General features: G+C 41.7%; 2 protein-coding genes across 2 annotated transcripts in view; both read left to right on the forward strand.

The window, feature by feature from the left end:
- Positions 1–20,208, forward strand: part of LOC134309978 (NACHT, LRR and PYD domains-containing protein 3-like) — a 259,037-nt gene that overhangs the window by 32,054 nt on the left and 206,775 nt on the right. The window lies entirely within an intron of this gene.
- LOC134310033 (succinate dehydrogenase cytochrome b560 subunit, mitochondrial-like) lies at positions 17,989–18,825 on the forward strand. The gene is made up of 3 exons (XM_062991550.1): positions 17,989–18,000; positions 18,101–18,215; positions 18,592–18,825. The coding sequence occupies exons 1-3, from the start codon at positions 17,989–17,991 to the stop codon at positions 18,804–18,806; spliced, it is 342 nt and encodes a 113-aa protein (XP_062847620.1). The 3' UTR covers positions 18,807–18,825.

The following is a 20,208-nucleotide window of genomic DNA, read 5'->3' on the forward strand; positions in this document are numbered from 1 at the left end:
AGCAAGCCGAGGGCGACTGTGGCAAGGAAAAACTCCCTGAAAATTACAGGAAGAAACCTTGAGAGGAACCAGACTCAGCAGGGCCCATCCTTCTTGGGTGGTCTGGAGGATACTTTAAATAAATACATAATTTACACAAAGCATATAAACACAGAATTAAATGATCTAAAAGTCATAACTGGTAATAAATAGATAAATAAACAATTAAATAATAATAGAGTTGTTATCCGCTCTAGTCTTCAATAAAGTCTGTAGTGATTTCTTGTCGTTGCAATTACTCCAGACCCGTCACATCTGACAGGAGCAGCATCGTTGTCCCGGCAGTCTCGACTTTAATCCTTAACCTCGGCGGGTAAACAGGTTTCCATCAGAATGCCCTCGGGGTAAAACAACAGAGAATGTAGTTAATAATGTACAATGCTAGTTGACAAACAGTTTTACAGAGAGTTTTAGACTCCGGCAGCCCTAATTATTACAGCATAACTAAAAGGGAGAGCGAGCAGGTAACAAGGTCATGAAGGCTTTCACAGGACATCAGCGCCCACCTCTCCTACCCAAACCTGAGTGATCGGACAAGAGAGGCAGAACGACAGGGACCCAACATCCCTGATCACCACAAGTTTCTATGACCAAGAACCCCCAAGCTCTGCGCCTTTGTCTATATTAATCAAAAGCCTGAGAAAATAAATATGTTTTCAGTCTAGACTTAAACATTGAGACTGTGTCCGAATCCCGAACAGAGGCAGGAAGATTATTCCAAAGTTGTGGAGCTTTGTAAGAAAACGCTCTTCCACCAGCTGTGGTCTTTTTAATTTTAGGAACTATAAGTAACCCTGCATCTTGTGAACGAAGTGGACGTGCTGGGTTGTAGTAATTAATAAGCTCACTCAGATACTGTGGAGCCAGACCATGTAGCGCTTTATAGGTTAGTAAAAGTATTTTGTAATCAATGCGAAATTTAACTGGCAGCCAGTGTAGAGATGATAGAACAGGACTGATATGATCAAATTTTTTAGTTCTAGTTAGCACTCGAGCTGCTGCATTTTGAACTAACTGGAGTTTGTTTAAGGATCTACCAGAGCATCCAGTTAGAAGAGCATTACAATAATCTAACCGAGAAGTTATAAACGCATGGATCAGTTTTTCGGCGTCATTAGCAGATAGTATATTTCTTATTTTAGAGATATTACGCAAATGATAGAAAGCAACTCTAGTAATATTATTAATGTGTGTATCAAAGGAGAGATCTGAATCTATTGTGACACCTAAGTTTTTTACATCTGGGCTGGGAGTAACAGAGAAAGTGTTTAAGTTTAGCACCAGGTTAGACAACTTATCTCTTGCAGCTTTAGAGCCAACAAGTAAAACCTCAGTTTTATCTGAATTAAGTAAAAGAAAATTACACGACATCCAGTTTTTTATGTCGTTTACACTTTAATCTTCTATCTTACTGATTGTGTCAGTATCATTTGGTTTGGCTGATATATACAGCTGTGTGTCATCTGCATAGCAGTGAAAGTTTATGCCATGTTTATGAATAATTTCACCTAGTGGAAGCATATAGAGTGTAAATAATAGCGGTCCAAGTACCGACCCCTGTGGAACACCACACTTTACTTTTGTAGTTTCTGAGCATTTATTATTTACATAAACAAATTGAGAGCGGTCAGTCAAATATGATTGAAACCAAGAGAGTGCGAGTCCTTTAACACCTACTGTATTTTCTAGCCTCTCCAGTAAAATGTTATGATCGACCGTATCAAACGCTGCACTAAGATCTAATAGAACAAGAAAAGAGACACATCCATTATCAGAAGACATTAACAACTCGTTAACTACTCTAATTAATGCGCTTTCGGTACTATGGTTGGGTCTAAATCCTGATTGAAATTTTTCATGAATACAATTTTCATTCGAATAAGAACATAATTGTTTGGAAACAACTTTTTCTAATATCTTTGAGACAAAAGGAAGGTTTGAAATTGGCCTATAATTAGATAAAATATGTGGATCAAGATTAGGTTTTTTAATCAGGGGTTTAATAACAGCACTTTTAAACAATTTAGGTACATACCCAAGGCTAAGGGATGCATTGATTAATGTAAGCAGGGGCTCTACAATAGCTGGGAGTAAATCTTTAAGTAAACGAGTTGGAACAGGATCGAGTATACACGATGATGAATTTTAAAAAATCATCGCTGGTACAGTCAGGCGGTATATTAGATTCAGTTTCATTGACGTTTTTAGTTAATTTGGACACTGTCTCAAAAAGGAATCTAGGATTGTTTTTATTTTTCTCTATTAGGGATGAATAATATACAGATTTAGCTTTTATAAGTGCATGTTTATACTCAGTTAGAGCATCTTTCCAAGCAATCTTATACACCTCCAGTGTAGTGTGACGCCACTTACGTTCTAATTTCCGTGCTGCTTGTTTAAGTGCGCATGTGTGGTCATTGTACCATGGAGCAAGTTTTTTCTCCCTAATCAGTTTAGTTTTGAGTGGGGCTACGTTATCTAAGGTTGTGCGCAGTACGGTCTCTAGGTTTTGAGTTGCCTGATCTAGTTCTTTAGGTTCTGATGCTGATATATTTGGTAATTCTGGTAGGCAGTTTATGAACACTGCTGCAGTTGCAGATGTAATAGTGCGCTTACATTTAAAACGATTTGGTTGCTGTACCTTATTGGACAGGGACACTTCATAAATTAGTAGAGAGTGATCAGAGATTAAATCATTCTGTGGTACAATTTCCAGGTTGTTTATGTTTATACCATAAGTAAGTATTAAATCTAAGGTATGTTTACAGCGGTGAGTGGGTCCCGTTACATTTTGGGTGATGCCTAAAGATTCTAAAATAGAGTCAAACGCAATTTTGAGTGGATTACACTTATCCTCATAATGAATATTAAAGTCACCAACAATTAAAGCTTTTTTTTTTTTTATTATTTTTCTCCGAATTTTCTCCCCAATTTTTCTCCCAATTTTTAGCGCTTCCAATCTGTCTTCCGCTGCTAACAGGCACACCAGACCTGCATCCAAGGAGAGCATGCCGCTGCCCCATGCCTTCTTTACACATGTACAGCCCTCCTCTTCTCGTCCGTGCATTCTGCACGGGCGTCTCTTCTGCAAATCAGGGTCCTTACACAGCGCATGAAGACCCACCCACCCACATATAGTCCGGTCCCCCACCCTGCAGGCACTGCCAATTATGCCCGCCAGATGGCGCCCAGCCGACCGGTGGCAACACCGAGCCTCGAACCGGGAGATTCAGAAACTCGGTGCTGGTGCGTCAGCGGAATATCCCGCTGAGCCACCTGGGCGCCTATTAAAGCTTTTTTAGTTGATAAAACTAATTTAGAAAGAAAATCGGCAAATTCGTTAAGAAATTCTGAGTAAGGACCAGGGGGTCGATAAACAGTAACCAGCTTAAACATACTAGTTTTATCAGATGAACCTTTATTGGTTATGTCAGAGATAAGAACTTCAAACGAGTTTGTTATGGGAGATGATTTTACAGTAAGACCTATGTCTTTATCATAAATTGCGGCTATTCCTCCACCACGACCGCTAAGACGTGGCTTATGTTCATAACTGTAACCCGGAGGAGATGCTTCATTTAAACCTAGATACTCATCAGGTCTAGCCCAGGTCTCGGTTAAACAAAGTGCACTAAGACAATTATCTGTAATTATTTCATTTACAATTACTGTTTTGCATGCAAGTGACCTGATGTTTAGAAGTCCTAACTTTAGTTTAGCTTTACTAGGGTTTTCATGATGCTCATTTAGATTAATTTTAATTAAGTTATTATGACATACTTTTTGATTTAGTTTTGGCTTACACCTGCCACGGTAAACAGACACAGTCTCAATGGTTTGTGACCTAAGGATTCCGGGTGACGTCCGATGGCGACTCGCAGACAGTCGGTTAGGCCTGTTTGTCTGCTGCCTGGTCTTGGCTCTGGATAGTCATTTAACACTATCTGCCGCTACACTAACGCGGTGGTAAAGCCTGTCACCTATGCTGCAAGAAATGCGAGCAGCACCCTCCCACGTGGGGTGGACACCATCCCGCTTCAAAAGACCAGGCCTTCCCTCAAAGGTGGACCAGTTATCTACAAAATCAATGCAGTTTTCTGAGCACCATTTAGACATCCAGCGGTTCAGCGACAACAACCTGCTGTAGGTTTCGCCACTGGGTCGAATCGGTAAGGGGCCAGAGCACACTACTGCCTCAGACATCGACCTAGCTAACTCACACACCTCTTTAACATTACTCTTAGTAACCTCAGACTGCCGTAAACGAACATCATTAGTGCCAACGTGGATAACAATCTTCGAAAATCTACGATTAGCATTAGCCAGCACTTTTAGATTTGCTCTGATGTCAGGCGCCCTGGCCCCCGGAATACAAGTGACTATGGTTGCTGGTGTCTCTATGGGGGTTGCAATACGCACGTGTCGGAGCTGAGAATCTCCTATAACCAGAGCACTTACATTAACAGGCTTCTCAGCGGGTGGCTCACTGAGTGGGGAAAACCTGTTGGACACGTGCAACTGAGATGGTCGGTGCTTTGCCCTACGACTATGTCGCCGAGACGTCACCCAGTCGCCCCGCTGTGAGGGCTCTAATGCCGGAGTCTGGGGTTCTATACCTGAACTGCTGGCATTCGGGACTGCTACAGCTGAATCTAAACACTCACTAGTAGTAGTCTGTTCTAACGCCCGAATGCGCCCTTCTAACACTGAGATCTTCTCCGTCAGACTAACAACTAATCTACACTTATCACATGTAAAGTTATCACTAAACACGGAGAAGGAATAACTGAACATATTACACTCGGAACATGGATACAGCGCTCCTACTGGGGCCATAATAACAAAGAAATATACTTAGCTTTACAAGATGAGTTGGAGATGATGTTTATGTTGGATTCACCGGCGCTTCTGCTGGTAGTCACAGAAGAACGACTTTAATTCCGGATGAAACAGGCGATGATAAGCTGGAATACAAAAACCACCAACCAAACCAACACAAACGCGCTTCGTTCGGACAAAAGCGGCTGTAATTCTAAAGGAGAATGGTGTTATGCGCTGGTGTACAAAACAAATAAATCCGCTTCCTACGAACAGAAACGGTTATAACTTCCCACAAAACAGAGGTGTTTTAAGAGCTGAAATACAGAACACAACCAAACACAAACAACCAAACACAAGCAACCAAACACAAACGCGCTTCGTGCGGACCGAAAACGGTTTTAATTCTGGATAATTATGATGTTTATGCGCTGAAGTACAAAACAAACAAACAAAATTGGGCTTCGTTCGGATGCCGGTAGCAGAAGTTTCCTAGTTTCCAACACAGCACGAGTTTACGTTAGTAAACACAAGCGCTTTTTTACGATAAACAAAAATAAAACTAAATCAACAACACACGGAAGATTAACGTATAAATTATATGTTTAAAACATATGTATATAAAAAGTTATTTAGCTAAAGGCTACAAACAAACAACTAGGCTAGAGTCTCAGCGTGCGTACCACCGGAAGTGACGTCACTGTGGGGTGTACTCACTTATGTTGCCAGCTATTTAGACATTAATGGCTGTGTGTTGAGTTATTTTCAGAAGACAGTAAATCTACACTGCTATACAAGTTGTACACTGACTAAGTTATATCCAAGTTTTATTTCTATAGTGTTGTCCCATGAAAAGATATAATAAAATATTTGCAGAAATGTGAGGGGTGTACTCACTTTTGTGATACACTGTATATATACAGGGGTTGGACAATGAAACTGAAACACCTGGTTTTAGACCACAATAATTTATTAGGATGGTGTAGGGCCTCCTTTTGCGGCCAATACAGCATCAATTCGTCTTGGAAATGACATATACAAGTCCTGCACAGTGGTCAGAGGGATTTTAAGCCATTCTTCTTGCAGGATAGTGGCCAGGTCACTACGTGATGCTGGTGGAGGAAAACGTTTCCTGACTCGCTTCTCCAAAACACCCCAAAGTGGCTCAATAATATTTAGATCTGGTGACTGTGCAGGCCATGGGAGATGTTCAACTTCACTTTCATGTTCATCAAACCAATCTTTCACCAGTCTTGCTGTGTGTATTGGTGCATTGTCATCCTGATACACGGCACCGCCATTGGATGCACATGGTCCTCCAGAATGGTTCGGTAGTCCTTGGCAGTGACACGCCCATCTAGCACAAGTATTGGGCCAAGGGAATGCCATGATATGGCAGCCCAAACCATCACTGATCCACCCCCATGCTTCACTCTGGGCATGCAACAGTCTGGGTGGTACGCTTCTTTGGGGCTTCTCCACACCGTAACTCTCCCGGATGTGGGGAAAACAGTAAAGGTGGACTCATCAGAGAACAATACATGTTTCACATTGTCCACAGCCCAAGATTTGCGCTCCTCGCACCATTGAAACCGACGTTTGGCATCGGCACGAGTGACCAAAGGTTTGGCTATAGCAGCCCGGCCGTGTATATTGACCCTGTGGAGCTCCCGACGGACAGTTCTGGTGGAAACAGGAGAGTTGAGGTGCACATTTAATTCTGCCGTGATTTGGGCAGCCGTGGTTTTATGTTTTTTGGATACAATCCGGGTTAGCACCCGAACATCCCTTTCAGACAGCTTCCTCTTGCGTCCACAGTTAATCCTGTTGGATGTGGTTTGTCCTTCTTGGTGGTATGCTGACATTACCCTGGATACCGTGGCTCTTGATACATCACAAAGACTTGCTGTCTCGGTCACAGATGCGCCAGCAAGACGTGCACCAACAATTTGTCCTCTTTTGAACTCTGGTATGTCACCCATAATGTTGTGTGCATTGCAATATTTTGAGCAAAACTGTGCTCTTACCCTGCTAATTGAACCTTCACACTCTGCTCTTACTGGTGCAATGTGCAATTAATGAAGATTGGCCACCAGACTGGTCCAATTTAGCCATGAAACCTCCCACACTAAAATGACAGGTGTTTCAGTTTCATTGTCCAACCCCTGTATATATACAGTGTATCACAAAAGTGAGTACACCCCTCACATTTCTGCAGATATTTAAGTATATCTTTTCATGGGACAACACTGACAAAATGACACTTTGACACAATGAAAAGTAGTCTGTGTGCAGCTTATATAACAGTGTAAATTTATTCTTCCCTCAACTCAACTCAATATACAGCCATTAATGTCTAAACCACCAGCAACAAAAGTGAGTACACCCCTAAGAGACTACACCCCTAAATGTCCAAATTGAGCACTGCTTGTCATTTTCCCTCCAAAATGTCATGTGACTCGTTAGTGTTACTAGGTCTCAGGTGTGCATAGGGAGCAGGTGTGTTCAATTTAGTAGTACAGCTCTCACACTCTTTCATACTGGTCACTGAAAGTTCCAACATGGCACCTCATGGCAACGAACTCTCTGAGGATCTTAAAAGACGAATTGTTGCGCTACATGAAGATGGCCAACGCTACAAGACGATTGCCAACACCCTGAAACTGAGCTGCAGCACAGTGGCCAAGATCATCCAGCGTTTTAAAAGAGCAGGGTCCACTCAGAACAGACCTCGCGTTGGTCGTCCAAAGAAGCTGAGTGCACGTGCTCAGCGTCACATCCAACTGCTGTCTTTGAAAGATAGGCGCAGGAGTGCTGTCAGCATTGCTGCAGAGATTGAAAAGGTGGGGGGTCAGCCTGTCAGTGCTCAGACCATACGCCGCACACTACATCAAATTGGTCTGCATGGCTGTCACCCCAGAAGGAAGCCTCTTCTGAAGTCTCTACACAAGAAAGCCCACAAACAGTTTGCTGAAGACATGTCAACAAAGGACATGGATTACTGGAACCATGTCCTATGGTCTGATGAGACCAAGATTAATTTGTTTGGTTCAGATGGTCTCAAGCATGTGTGGCGGCAATCAGGTGAGGAGTACAAAGATAAGTGTGTCATGCCTACAGTCAAGCATGGTGGTGGGAATGCCATGGTCTGGGGCTGCATGAGTGCAGCAGGTGTTGGGGAGTTACATTTCATTGAGGGACACATGAACTCCAATATGTACTGTGAAATACTGAAGCAGAGCATGATCCCCTCCCTCCGGAAACTGGGTCGCAGGGCAGTGTTCCAGCATGATAATGACCCCAAACACACCTCTAAGACGACCACTGCTTTATTGAAGAGGCTGAGGGTAAAGGTGATGGACTGGCCAAGCATGTCTCCAGACCTAAACCCAATAGAACATCTTTGGGGCATCCTCAAGCGGAAGGTGGAGGAGCGCAAAGTCTCGAATATCCGCCAGCTCCGTGATGTCGTCATGGAGGAGTGGAAAAGCATTCCAGTGGCAACCTGTGAAGCTCTGGTAAACTCCATGCCCAGGAGAGTTAAGGCAGTTCTGGGAAATAATGGTGGCCACACAAAATATTGACACTTCAGGAACTTTCACTAAGGGGTGTACTCACTTTTGTTGCCGGTGGTTTAGACATTAATGGCTGTATATTGAGTTATTTTGAGGGAAGAATAAATTTACACTGTTATATAAGCTGCACACAGACTACTTTTCATTGTGTCAAAGTGTCATTTTGTCAGTGTTGTCCCATGAAAAGATATACTTAAATATCTGCAGAAATGTGAGGGGTGTACTCACTTTTGTGATACACTGTATATGGGAGGGCCCAAAATGATTTTTGCACTGGGGCCTATGAGCTCCTAGTTACGCCAATGAACTCTGTTGTCTTGTGTACTGATTTTATGAAAACTATACGTGGGGGCCCAACACCAGTCGTAGCCCCTGGTCCCACAGGCAGGTTAAATCACCTCTGTGTGTGTGTGTGTGTGTGTGTGTGTGTGTGTGTGTGTGCTCTCCGCGATACTGAAATAGTTTCGTATTTGACAGAGCCGTAGATAGAGTTGCGACACTCCTTGATCTCGCCGCCACGCGGTCACATGGTTCATGTAACCCTCCAATAGTTCCAAACAAACCCGGCGCTGTCATGTTCTCATATGGGACAGGCAGCAGTGAGTGAAATATTAAACAGTTAATAATAAACGTTTGTACAATTTCTGGATATTTTCATTGTCTTTACATTTACTGCATCTGCTTTAATGTCAGTTTGGTATATGAAGTGGAAGATTGATGTTTATAATGACTTGTTACTAGGTGGTTTTTGTTAACACAGTTCATTATATTAGCATACATTACATAATGCGATATCATTAAGTAGTAGAGACAAGATACAGTACAGAGATTAAAGAGTTTTTGTTTTGTTTTTTGCATAAACTAATCTCCCTTCACTTTCCTGAGGATTCATAATAATAATCATTTTGGTTAAACACTAAGCCATGTGGCTGGATTCATAATGTTTACCTGCACTGAATGAACAGATTCATAAACACACCTCCGTACCTTTAACATTATAGTGCAGGTACATGAAATAGCTTCATTCATCTCTTATTTCATGAGTGATTGATAATTTATTCCTACATGTAATACAGTGTATCACAAAAGTGAGTACACCCCTCACATTTCTGCAGATATTTAAGTATATCTTTTCATGGAACAACACTGACAAAATGACACTTTGACACAATGAAAAGTAGTCTGTGTGCAGCTTATATAACAGTGTAAATTTATTCTTCCCTCAAAATAACTCAATATACAGCCATTAATGTCTAAACCACCGGCAACAAAAGTGAGTACACCCCTAAGAGACTACACCCCTAAATGTCCAAATTGAGCACTGCTTGTCATTTTCCCTCCAAAATGTCATGTGATTTGTTAGTGTTACTAGGTCTCAGGTGTGCATAGGGAGCAGGTGTGTTCAATTTAGTAGTACAGCTCTCACACTCTCTCATACTGGTCACTGAAAGTTCCAACATGGCACCTCATGGCAAAGAACTCTCTGAGGATCTTAAAAGACGAATTGTTGCGCTACATGAAGATGGCCAAGGCTACAAGAAGATTGCCAACACCCTGAAACTGAGCTGCAGCACAGTGGCCAAGATCATCCAGCGTTTTAAAAGAGCAGGGTCCACTCAGAACAGACCTCGCGTTGGTCGTCCAAAGAAGCTGAGTGCACGTGCTCAGCGTCACATCCAACTGCTGTCTTTGAAAGATAGGCGCAGGAGTGCTGTCAGCATTGCTGCAGAGATTGAAAAGGTGGGGGGTCAGCCTGTCAGTGCTCAGACCATACGCCGCACACTACATCAAATTAGTCTGCATGGCTGTCACCCCAGAAGGAAGCCTCTTCTGAAGTCTCTACACAAGAAAGCCCGCAAACAGTATGCTGAAGACATGTCAACAAAGGACATGGATTACTGGAACCATGTCCTATGGTCTGATGAGACCAAGATTAATTTATTTGGTTCAGATGGTCTCAAGCATGTGTGGCGGCAATCAGGTGAGAAGTACAAAGATAAGTGTGTCATGCCTACAGTCAAGCATGGTGGTGGGAATGCCATGGTCTGGGGCTGCATGAGTGCAGCAGGTGTTGGGGAGTTACATTTCATTGAGGGACACATGAACTCCAATATGTACTGTGAAATACTAAGCAGAGCATGATCCCCTCCCTCCGGAAACTGGGTCGCAGGGCAGTGTTCCAGCATGATAATGACCCCAAACACACCTCTAAGACGACCACTGCTTTATTGAAGAGGCTGAGGGTAAAGGTGATGGACTGGCCAAGCATGTCTCCAGACCTAAACCCAATAGAACATCTTTGGGGCATCCTCAAGCGGAAGGTGGAGGAGCGCAAAGTCTCGAATATCCGCCAGCTCCGTGATGTCGTCATGGAGGAGTGGAAAAGCATTCCAGTGGCAACCTGTGAAGCTCTGGTAAACTCCATGCCCAGGAGAGTTAAGGCAGTTCTGGGAAATAATGGTGGCCACCCAAAATATTGACACTTCAGGAACTTTCACTAAGGGGTGTACTCACTTTTGATGCCGGTGGTTTAGACATTAATGGCTGTATATTGAGTTATTTTGAGGGAAGAATAAATTTACACTGTTATATAAGCTGCACACAGACTACTTTTCATTGTGTCAAAGTGTCATTTTGTCAGTGTTGTCCCATGAAAAGATATACTTAAATATCTGCAGAAATGTGAGGGGTGTACTCACTTTTGTGATACACTGTATAAAGACCATGTTAACTTAACAGCTCAGTGGATTGATCCAGACTTTGAGCTACGAAGCACCAACCATCACATCACCATTCATCAACAATCGTACAGAAACCACAGTGAAAGCTCTTACGATGTAATTTTGCTGATTGTAATATTTACTTTCAAAAGATAATTCAACCCGGTCACATCTGAGTCGATTCTATCAGCACGTTATATAAACTCCTGGTTCACTTTGGTAAATCGTAAGCGGTTCTTACTTGTGATGTAGATGAGAACAGAAGACGTTACAGAGCCAATCCGAGGCAAAAGTTTATTCATTACCAAATTCGTTAGTTCAGGATCATCTGCTGAACTTTTAGAAAACTTTTAGCTCCTTAGACGGAACGAGTCTGACTAGGTTACAGATCTGTGGTAATAGCAGTTTAATTAAGCTTTTTAATGTAAGAGAGTCACACAAAATGTTCTGTAGTAGCTGGTGTTTATTTAAAACCACGACATTTAATTAATAACAGTAAACACGGAGAGATAACTGAGAAGAGAAACTTACGCTTCACATAAAAACGAATCAACTCATGAATCAATGAATCACTTATAGCGATACTGTGAACAAAGCGTGTCTTCTAAAGGCACAAACACACACACACACACGTGTGCGCGCTGCTCCGGTTTATCTTTACTGTGAGGCTCTTTTTAAGTTTATTTACTGCTAATCCCCCAGATCGGAATCGGCTATCGGCCGATGTCCCTGAAAGGAGATCGGAGATCGGAATCTGTGCCAAAAACCCCGATCAGTCCATCTCTAGTTTTTGTCATAGGGCAAACTAAATTTGCTAATTTAATGATCAATTTTGCATGATGTGTCAATCTTCCAATACTTTTTTTAACAGTACCAACATATGCATATGCACAGAGTTTGTTTACTTTGTTCATCATCAGATCAGTCACTGAGACAAAAAATGTGCAAGTGTCATGCCAAACACATGCTCATCCATGCAGAAGTAAATCTGCTGGAGGGTTGGATTTTTATACAACACCAGCTTGTCAGCTTTCTCTCAGATGCTGATGTGTTCGATAAGTCCTAGTAGTTTTTGGTAATGAAGTAAATGACTGTATTGATCTGTTGGTTAGTGTCTAATAGGTCAGTTATTAGCATTCATATGACGAGCAAGTTACAGAAAGCTGTTTCATGACAGTGAGTTCTTGCAGTTCCATTCGCTTAATACCTGCACTCCTGCAATGCGTTATGTTGCAGGCACATTTACTTTCCCATTCATAGCGACAGCCTGCCAGTTTGACACTGATGCTTCAGCACACTTGATTCTACTTGATAATAGACCGAGGTGTTCAGTCAGGTGTATTGGAGCAGGAGAGAGTGCTACACTGTGCAGTTTAACTTGTGTTATACAAGAGTCAGTCAGCTCCTGATGGAACATTGCTCTTTCCACTTTAAATTCAACTTGTGAATGCTCAACCACATGGTTGTAGTTTGTACTACAACCATGTGGTTGTGTAAGTTGATGTTTTTAAACAGTATTATTACTACTAAAAGTTATACAATCTACTAGTGACTCTCCAATATTGAAACACTGGGACAATGTACAGTGCCTGTGGAAAGTATTCACAGCGCTTTACTTTTTCCACATTTTGTTATGTTATAGCCTTATTCCAAAATTGATTAAATTCACTTTTTTCCCTCAAAATCCTACACACAATACCCCATGATGACAAAGTGAAAAAAGTTTGTTTGAAATTTTTGCAATTTTTAAAAAAAATAAAACACAAAAATATAACATGTACCTAAGTATTCATAGCCTTTGCTTAATACTTTGTTGAAGCACCTTTGGCAGCAATTACAGCCTCAAGTCTGATGCTACAAGCTTGACACACCTATTTTTGGGCAGTTTTTCCCATTCTTCTTTGCAGAACCTTTTAAGCTCCATCAGGTTGAATGGGGAATGTCGGTACACAGCCATTTTTAGATCTCTCCAGAGATGTTCAATCAGGTTCAAGTCTGGGTTCAAGTTGTCCCAAAGCCACTCCTTTGTTATCTTGGCTGTGTGCTTCAGGTCATTGTCCTGTTGGAAGATTCCTTCAGGTCCCTTTTGGCAAACTTCAGACGGGCTGTCGTACCTTTTTTACTGAGGAGTGGCTTCTGTCTGGCCACTCTACCAGACTGATTAGTGGAGTGCTGCCCATTGTGCTCATTGGGACCTTCAATGCTGATACAATATTGTCTCAGAGGTCTACAGACAATTCCTTGGACTTCATGGCTTGGTTTGTGCTCTGGCATGCTATCTAAGGTCTACTAGGGACCTTATATAAACAAGTGTGTGCCTTTCCAAATCATGTCCAATCAACTGAATTTACCACAGGTGGACTCAAATCAAGTTGTAGAAACATCTGAAGGATGATCAGTGGAAACAGGATGCACCTTTTTGAGTGTCATGGCAAAGGCTGTAAATATTTATGTACATGTTATGTTTTTGTTTTTATTTTTAAAAAATTTAAAACAAACTTTTTTAATTTCATCGTCATGGAAAATGAATTTAATCCATTTTGGAATAAGGCTGTAACATAACAAAATGTGGAAAAAGTGAAGCGCTGTGAATACTTTCCGGATGCACTGTACATTTGCAGAAATAGTCAACCACAGTCACCCTATTATATTATTATAAAACCATAAGGTATTATGGTGATGTAGGGGTGGGGTGGTGCAAACTGCAGATGAGTTGTAATATTAGGAATGGGAAAGAACCAAAAAAAAAAAAAAGTAAACAGCCAGTCTGTCCAGCAAGCTTATGGTCAGGTGTCCACATATTTTTGGTCACATAACGTCGATGCATTTGTCCTTGACTACATTAATGTAAACCGATGTTTGTGCAGCACATCCAGCTATCTAATAACATTAAGTGTTAAAAGCATAGTGAAACAATCAACTCACATTTATAAGTTCTTTGCCAGAGACTGAGTCATTCTGTATAATGAAATAATTAAGCAGATGGAAGAATATAATTCATCCATGGGGTAGCATGCCAAGCTGCAAGCACTTTAGGAAAGTAGAAGCACACACACATATACATGCAAATTGCTGATTCAAAATTATAAAGTGTTTGCATCAGAGGATAAGCTCAGCGACAAATACAATCACTGATCCACATTATCCACTATAAAAAGAAAATATGAAATATAAAGAATTTTTCTTTTAAATTGTATGTTTAATTGTAATTGATTCACTTATATACACAGTATGTACACTGCCTGGCCAAAAAAAGGTCACCAACTGGATTTAACTAAGCAAATAGGTAAGAGCCTCCCATTGGATAATTACTGCATGGGTGATTGTTTCAGCTGGCAACAAGTTATTTAACCCTAACTGATGCAGTGAGTAGCTTCTCATTTGTTTAACAACCATGTTGAAACAACCATGTGGTCATGGAAAAGATGTTAATCAAATTATTGGCATGCATCAAGCAGAGACAACATCTAAGGAGATTGCTGAAACTACTAAAATCGGGTTAAGAACTGTCCAACGCATTATTAAAAAGTGGAAGGACGGTGGGGAAACATCATCTTCGAGGAAGGAATGTGGTCAGAAAAAATCTTGAATGATGGTGATCACTTAAACGTTTGGTGAAATCAGGTCGTAGAAAAACTACAGTAGAACTCAGGGATATGTTTAATAGTGAAAGTAAGAGCATTTTCACATGCACAATGCAAAGGGAACTCAAGGGATTGGGACTAAACAGCTGTGTAGCCTTAAGAAAACCACTTGTCAGTGAGGCTAACCGGCAAAAACAGCTTCAATTTGCTAGGGAGCATAAAGATTGGACTCTGGAGCAATAGCAGAAGGTCATGTGGTCTGATGAGTCCAGATTTACCCTGTTCCCGAGTGATGGGCGCATCAGGGTAAGAAGAGAGGCAGCTGAAGTGATGCACCCATCATGCCTAGTGCCTACCGTACAAGCCTGTGGGGGCAGTGCTATGATCTGGGGTTGCTGCAGTTGGTCAGGTCTAGGTTCAGCAACGTTATGTGCCCAAAGAATGAGGTCAGCTGACTACCTGAATATACTGAACGACCAGGTTATTCCATCAATGGATTTTTTCTTTCCTGATGGCACGGGCATATTCCAAGATGACAATGCCAGGATTCATCGGGCTCAAATTGTGAAAGAGTGGTTCAGGAAGCATGAGACATCATTTTTACACATGGATTGGCCACCACAGAGTCCAGACCTGAACCCCATTGAGAATCCTTGGGATGTGCTGGAGAACACTTTGCGCAGTGGTCCAAATCTCCCATCATCAATACAAGATCTTGGGGAAAAATTTATGCAACTCTGGACAGAAATAAATGTTGTGACACTGCAGAAGCTTGTGGAACAGCGAATGCGTGCCGTAATCAAAGCTAAAGGCGGTCCAACCAAATATTAGAGTGTGTGACCTATTTTTTTGGCCAGGCAGTGTATATACACCGATCAACCATAACATTAAAATCACCTCCTTGTTTCTACACTCACTGTCCATTTCATGAGCTCCACTTAATGTATAGAAGCACCTTGTAGTTCTGCAATTAATGACTGTAGCCCATCTGTTTCTCTACATGCTTTGTTAGCCCCCTTTAACGCTGTTCTTCAATGGTCAGGACCACCACAGAGCAGGTATTATTTGGATGGTGGATCATTCTCAGCATTGCAGTGACAATGACATGGTGGTGGTGTGTAAGTGTGTGTTGTGCTGGTATGATCAGACATAGAGGCGCTGCTGGAGTTTTTAAATACCATGTCCACTCACTGTCCACTCTTATTAGACACTCCTACCTAGTTGGTCCACCTTGTAGACGTAAAGTCAGAGACGATCGCTCATCTATTGCTGCTGTTTGAGTTGGTCATCTTCTAGACCTTCATCAGTGGTCACAGGACGCTGCCCATGGGGCGCTGTTGGCTGGATATATTTTTGGTTGGTGGACTATTCTCATTCCAGCAGGGACAGTGAGGTGTTTAAAAACTTCAGCAGCGCTGCTGTGTCTTATCCACTCATACCAGCACAACACACACTAACACACCACCACCATGTCAGTGTCACTGCAGTGCTGAGAATGATCCACCACTCAAATAATACCCACTCTGTAGTGATCCTGGGAGTGTCCTGACCATTGAAGAACAGCATTAAAGGGAGCTATCCAAGCATGCAGAGAAACCGATGGACTACAGTCAGTAATTGTAGAACTACAAAGGGCCTTTATATGGTAAGTAGAGCTGATAAAATGGACAGTAAGTGTAAAAACAAGGAGGTGGTTTTAATGTTATGGTTGATCGGTTTATATAAATATTAATAGAGTTAGATAGATATACTACATATAATTTTTTTATTTAAAACCATAAGGTAAATATATACACTATATTGCCAAAAGTATTTGCTTGTCTGCCTTCACACGCATATCAACTTGAGTGACATCCCAGTCTTAATCCATAGGGTTTAATATGATGTCGGCCCACCCTTTGCAGCTATAACAGCTTCAACTCTTCTGGGAAGGCTTTCCACAAGGTTTAGGATTGTGTTTATGGGAATTTTTGACCATTCCTCCAGAAGCGAGTTTGTGAGGGCAAACACTGATATTGGATGAGAAGGCCTGGCTCGCAGTCTCTGCTCTAATTCATCCCAAAGGTGTTCTATCGGGTTGAGCTCAGGACTATGCAGGCCAGTCAAGTTCTTCCACACCAAACTCGCTCATCCATGTCTTTATGGACCGTGCTTTGTGCACTGGTGCGCAGTCATGTTGAAACAGGAAGGGGCCATCCCCAAACTGTTCCCACAAAGTTGGGAACATGAAGTTGTCCAAAATCTCTTGGTATGCTGAAGCATTAAGAGTTCCTTTCACTGGAACTAAGTGAAAAACAACCCCACACCATAACCCCCCTCCACCAAACTTTACACTTGGCACAATGCAGTCAGATAAGTACTGTTCTCCTGGCAACTGCCAAACCTAGACTCGTCCATTGGATTGCCAGACGGAGAAGCGTGATTCTAGAGTCCAGTGGTGGCATTCTTTACACCACTGCATCTGACGCTCTGCATTGCGCTTGGTGATGTAAGGCTTGGATGCAGCTGCTCGGCCATGGAAACCCATTCCATGAAGCTCTCTACACACTGTTCTTGAGCTAATCTGAAGGCCACATGAAGTATGGTGGTCTGTAGTGATTGACTTTGCAGAAAGTTGGCGACCTCTGCACACTATTTATCCGCTGACCCCGCTCTGTCATTTTACGTTGCCTACTACTTCGTGGCTGAGTTGCTGTCATTCCCAATCTCTTCCACTTTGTTATAATACCATTGACAGTTGACTGTGGAATGTTTAGTAGCGAGGAAATTTCACAACTGGTCTTGTTTCACAGGTGGCATCTTATCATGGTACCACACTGGAATTCACTGAGCTCCTGAGAGCGACCCATTCTTATTCATATATATATATTTACCTCATGGTTTTAATGCTGGATGCCTCCTTATTTTATCTGGCCTTGGGCATGATAACCAGTCATGTCTGTATAGATACCCACCCGACCAATAGCACTGCTGACATTCCAATCCCAGATCTCAGTGGTAGTGGGCTAGTGCATTTTATGGCTGCACCACCTAAGCGCTATACTGTGCAGTATTCATTGTTTTTATTTAATTGTTAATGGGTATTTAATTAAATGCAAATAAGTTGTTACAGAATAATGATAAAAACAAGAGTTCTTACACATGGTCTGAGCATTACATTTATTGTCTACGCATTTCTTACACTAACTTTTGCCAGTGGATGAGGAAGAAAAACTGGCATTCATTAGATGCTTGGTTTATTTACATGTAGGAATGGAGCTACAGGTAATGTTTAAAAAAGGCTTTTCAATAATAGCATATAAAGCAAGTACAATCCTGCTAAGCTTTTGTCATGTGAAGTACATGAAAATGATTCTTTTGTCAGTATAGTGACTACATACCAAGAGCTTGTGTTACTATAGTAACTGTGCCTTGCAGGTGGTCAGTCCCCATGATGATGTCAATCACTCACAGAGGAACAGGAATCGGGCTCAGTGCAGGTAACACACACACACACTAATCCATAATTGACAAGATATGAATTACATTATTGAATGAAAAAATAACCTGCAGGCTTTTCCAGCATGATTATGTAAAATGTGTCATCCAGAGAGTCAGAAAATAAATCATACTGGCTTATTTTCATTAACATCCAGAAAGACACTGCTCTCTAAATGTCTGACTCGAGTTGTCATTAAAATCGACAGTTTAACCAGTTTAGGCTAACAGTTTTAACACTGAAGGAGAAAGGCCATGACAAATTACTCTGCTATTCTGATAGCTTACGAACTTATCTTTCATTCTATCACATCTGCAATAGTCGTGTAATTGCCTTTTAAATTGTTGCGCTACATGTTGTTTGGTATTTTTGGTCAGGTATTTCCGCTTTTGCGGCAGCGGCGCTGGTGTTGCCGGGCAGTTTTCCCTACTACCTGGACCTGGTCCACTCGCTGTCTTTCGGTCCAGCCCTCATCACTGCTGGAAAATTTGCTTTGTCTTTCCCAGTGGCTTATCATACTTTCAACGGTATTCGTCACCTGGTAAGAACACACAACAACCACCTCCAACCACCTGTGGCCACTTATTATTGATTTTATTGATATACACTAATAAAAGCATTGACATTTCAAACAGAATGTGTACAGATTTCAATTTGTGATATGATTTGGTTTGGGGGAGAAATGTAATTCATGTTAAGTTTGGCACTAGAGCTATGAGACTTAAGAGTGCTGGAGAACAATGATTTGGTCTGTCAGCAGGATTCTCTCTATCCTGTCCTTAGATTTTAATGTTCTTGCTTTTGGGAAATGTGTGCATTTATGCAAACTTTTCTATGCTGCCAAATTGTTAGAATTGTTATAATTATTTTTATTTTTAATTATTTTTTATTTTTGAGCATTTTGAAGGGCTGAGCATTTTCTTCGCAATCTAGTCATTTTTGATTTCTCATTGCAATTCCCTTGCCGCTTGCACCACCCCAGTGCTGACTGAGGAGGCATCGATTTTAGAATGTCTATTTTTTTGCTATTCTGGTGCTCCTGTATATTGGAGTCACCACAGTGGATCATTCTGCTTTGGCACTGACTTTTCTGTAGTGTTTAGTGCACATACATGTAAAATTACAGTGGGGCCAAAAAGTATTTAGTCAGCCACTGATTGTGCAAGTTCTCCTACTTAGAAAGATGAGAGAGGTCTGTAATTTTCATCATAGGTGCACTTCAACTATGAGAGACAAAATGAGAAAAAAAATCCAGGAAATCACATTGTAGGATTTTTAAAGAATTTATTTGTAAATTATGGTGGAAAATAAGTATTTGGTCACCCACAAACAAGCAAGATTTCTGGCTCTCACAGACCTGTAACTTCTTCTTTAAGAAGCTCTTCTGTCCTCCACTCGTTACCTGTATTAATGGCACCTGTTTGACATCGTTATCTGTATAAAATACACCTGTCCACAGCCTCAAACAGTCAACCATGGCCAAGACCAAAGAGCTGTCAAAGGACACAGGAAGAAAATTGTAGACCTGCACCAGGCTGGGAAGAGTGAATCTACAATAGGCAAGCAGGTTGGTGTGAATATATCAACTGTGGGAGCAATTGTAAGAAAATGGAAGACATACAAGACCATTGATAATCTCCCTCGATCCCGTGGGGTCAAAATTATCATGAGAACGGTGAGCAAAATATCCCAGAACTACACGGAGGGACCTGATGAATGACCTGCAGAGAGCTGGGACCAAAGTAACAAGGCTACCATCAGTAACACACTACGCCGAGAGGGACTCAAATCCTGCAGTGCCAGGCGTGTCCCCCTGCTTAAGCCAGTACATGTCCAGGCCCGTCTGAAGTTTGCCAGAGAGCTTATGGATGATCCAGAAGAGGATTGGGAGAATATCATGTGGTCAGATGAAACCAAAATGGAACTTTTTGGTAAAAACTCAACTCGTCGTGTTTGGAGGAAGAAGAATGCTGAGTAAACACCATACCTACTGT

Source organism: Trichomycterus rosablanca, chromosome 3 (assembly GCF_030014385.1).
Source record: "Trichomycterus rosablanca isolate fTriRos1 chromosome 3, fTriRos1.hap1, whole genome shotgun sequence".
NCBI classification, from domain to species: domain Eukaryota; kingdom Metazoa; phylum Chordata; class Actinopteri; order Siluriformes; family Trichomycteridae; genus Trichomycterus; species Trichomycterus rosablanca.

Bases quoted from the DNA above. Each gene is read 5' to 3' on its own strand.
- LOC134310033 (XM_062991550.1), top strand. The intron at 18,216-18,591 runs GTAACACACACA...ATTTTTGGTCAG, and splicing joins AGGAATCGGGCTCAGTGCAG to GTATTTCCGCTTTTGCGGCA.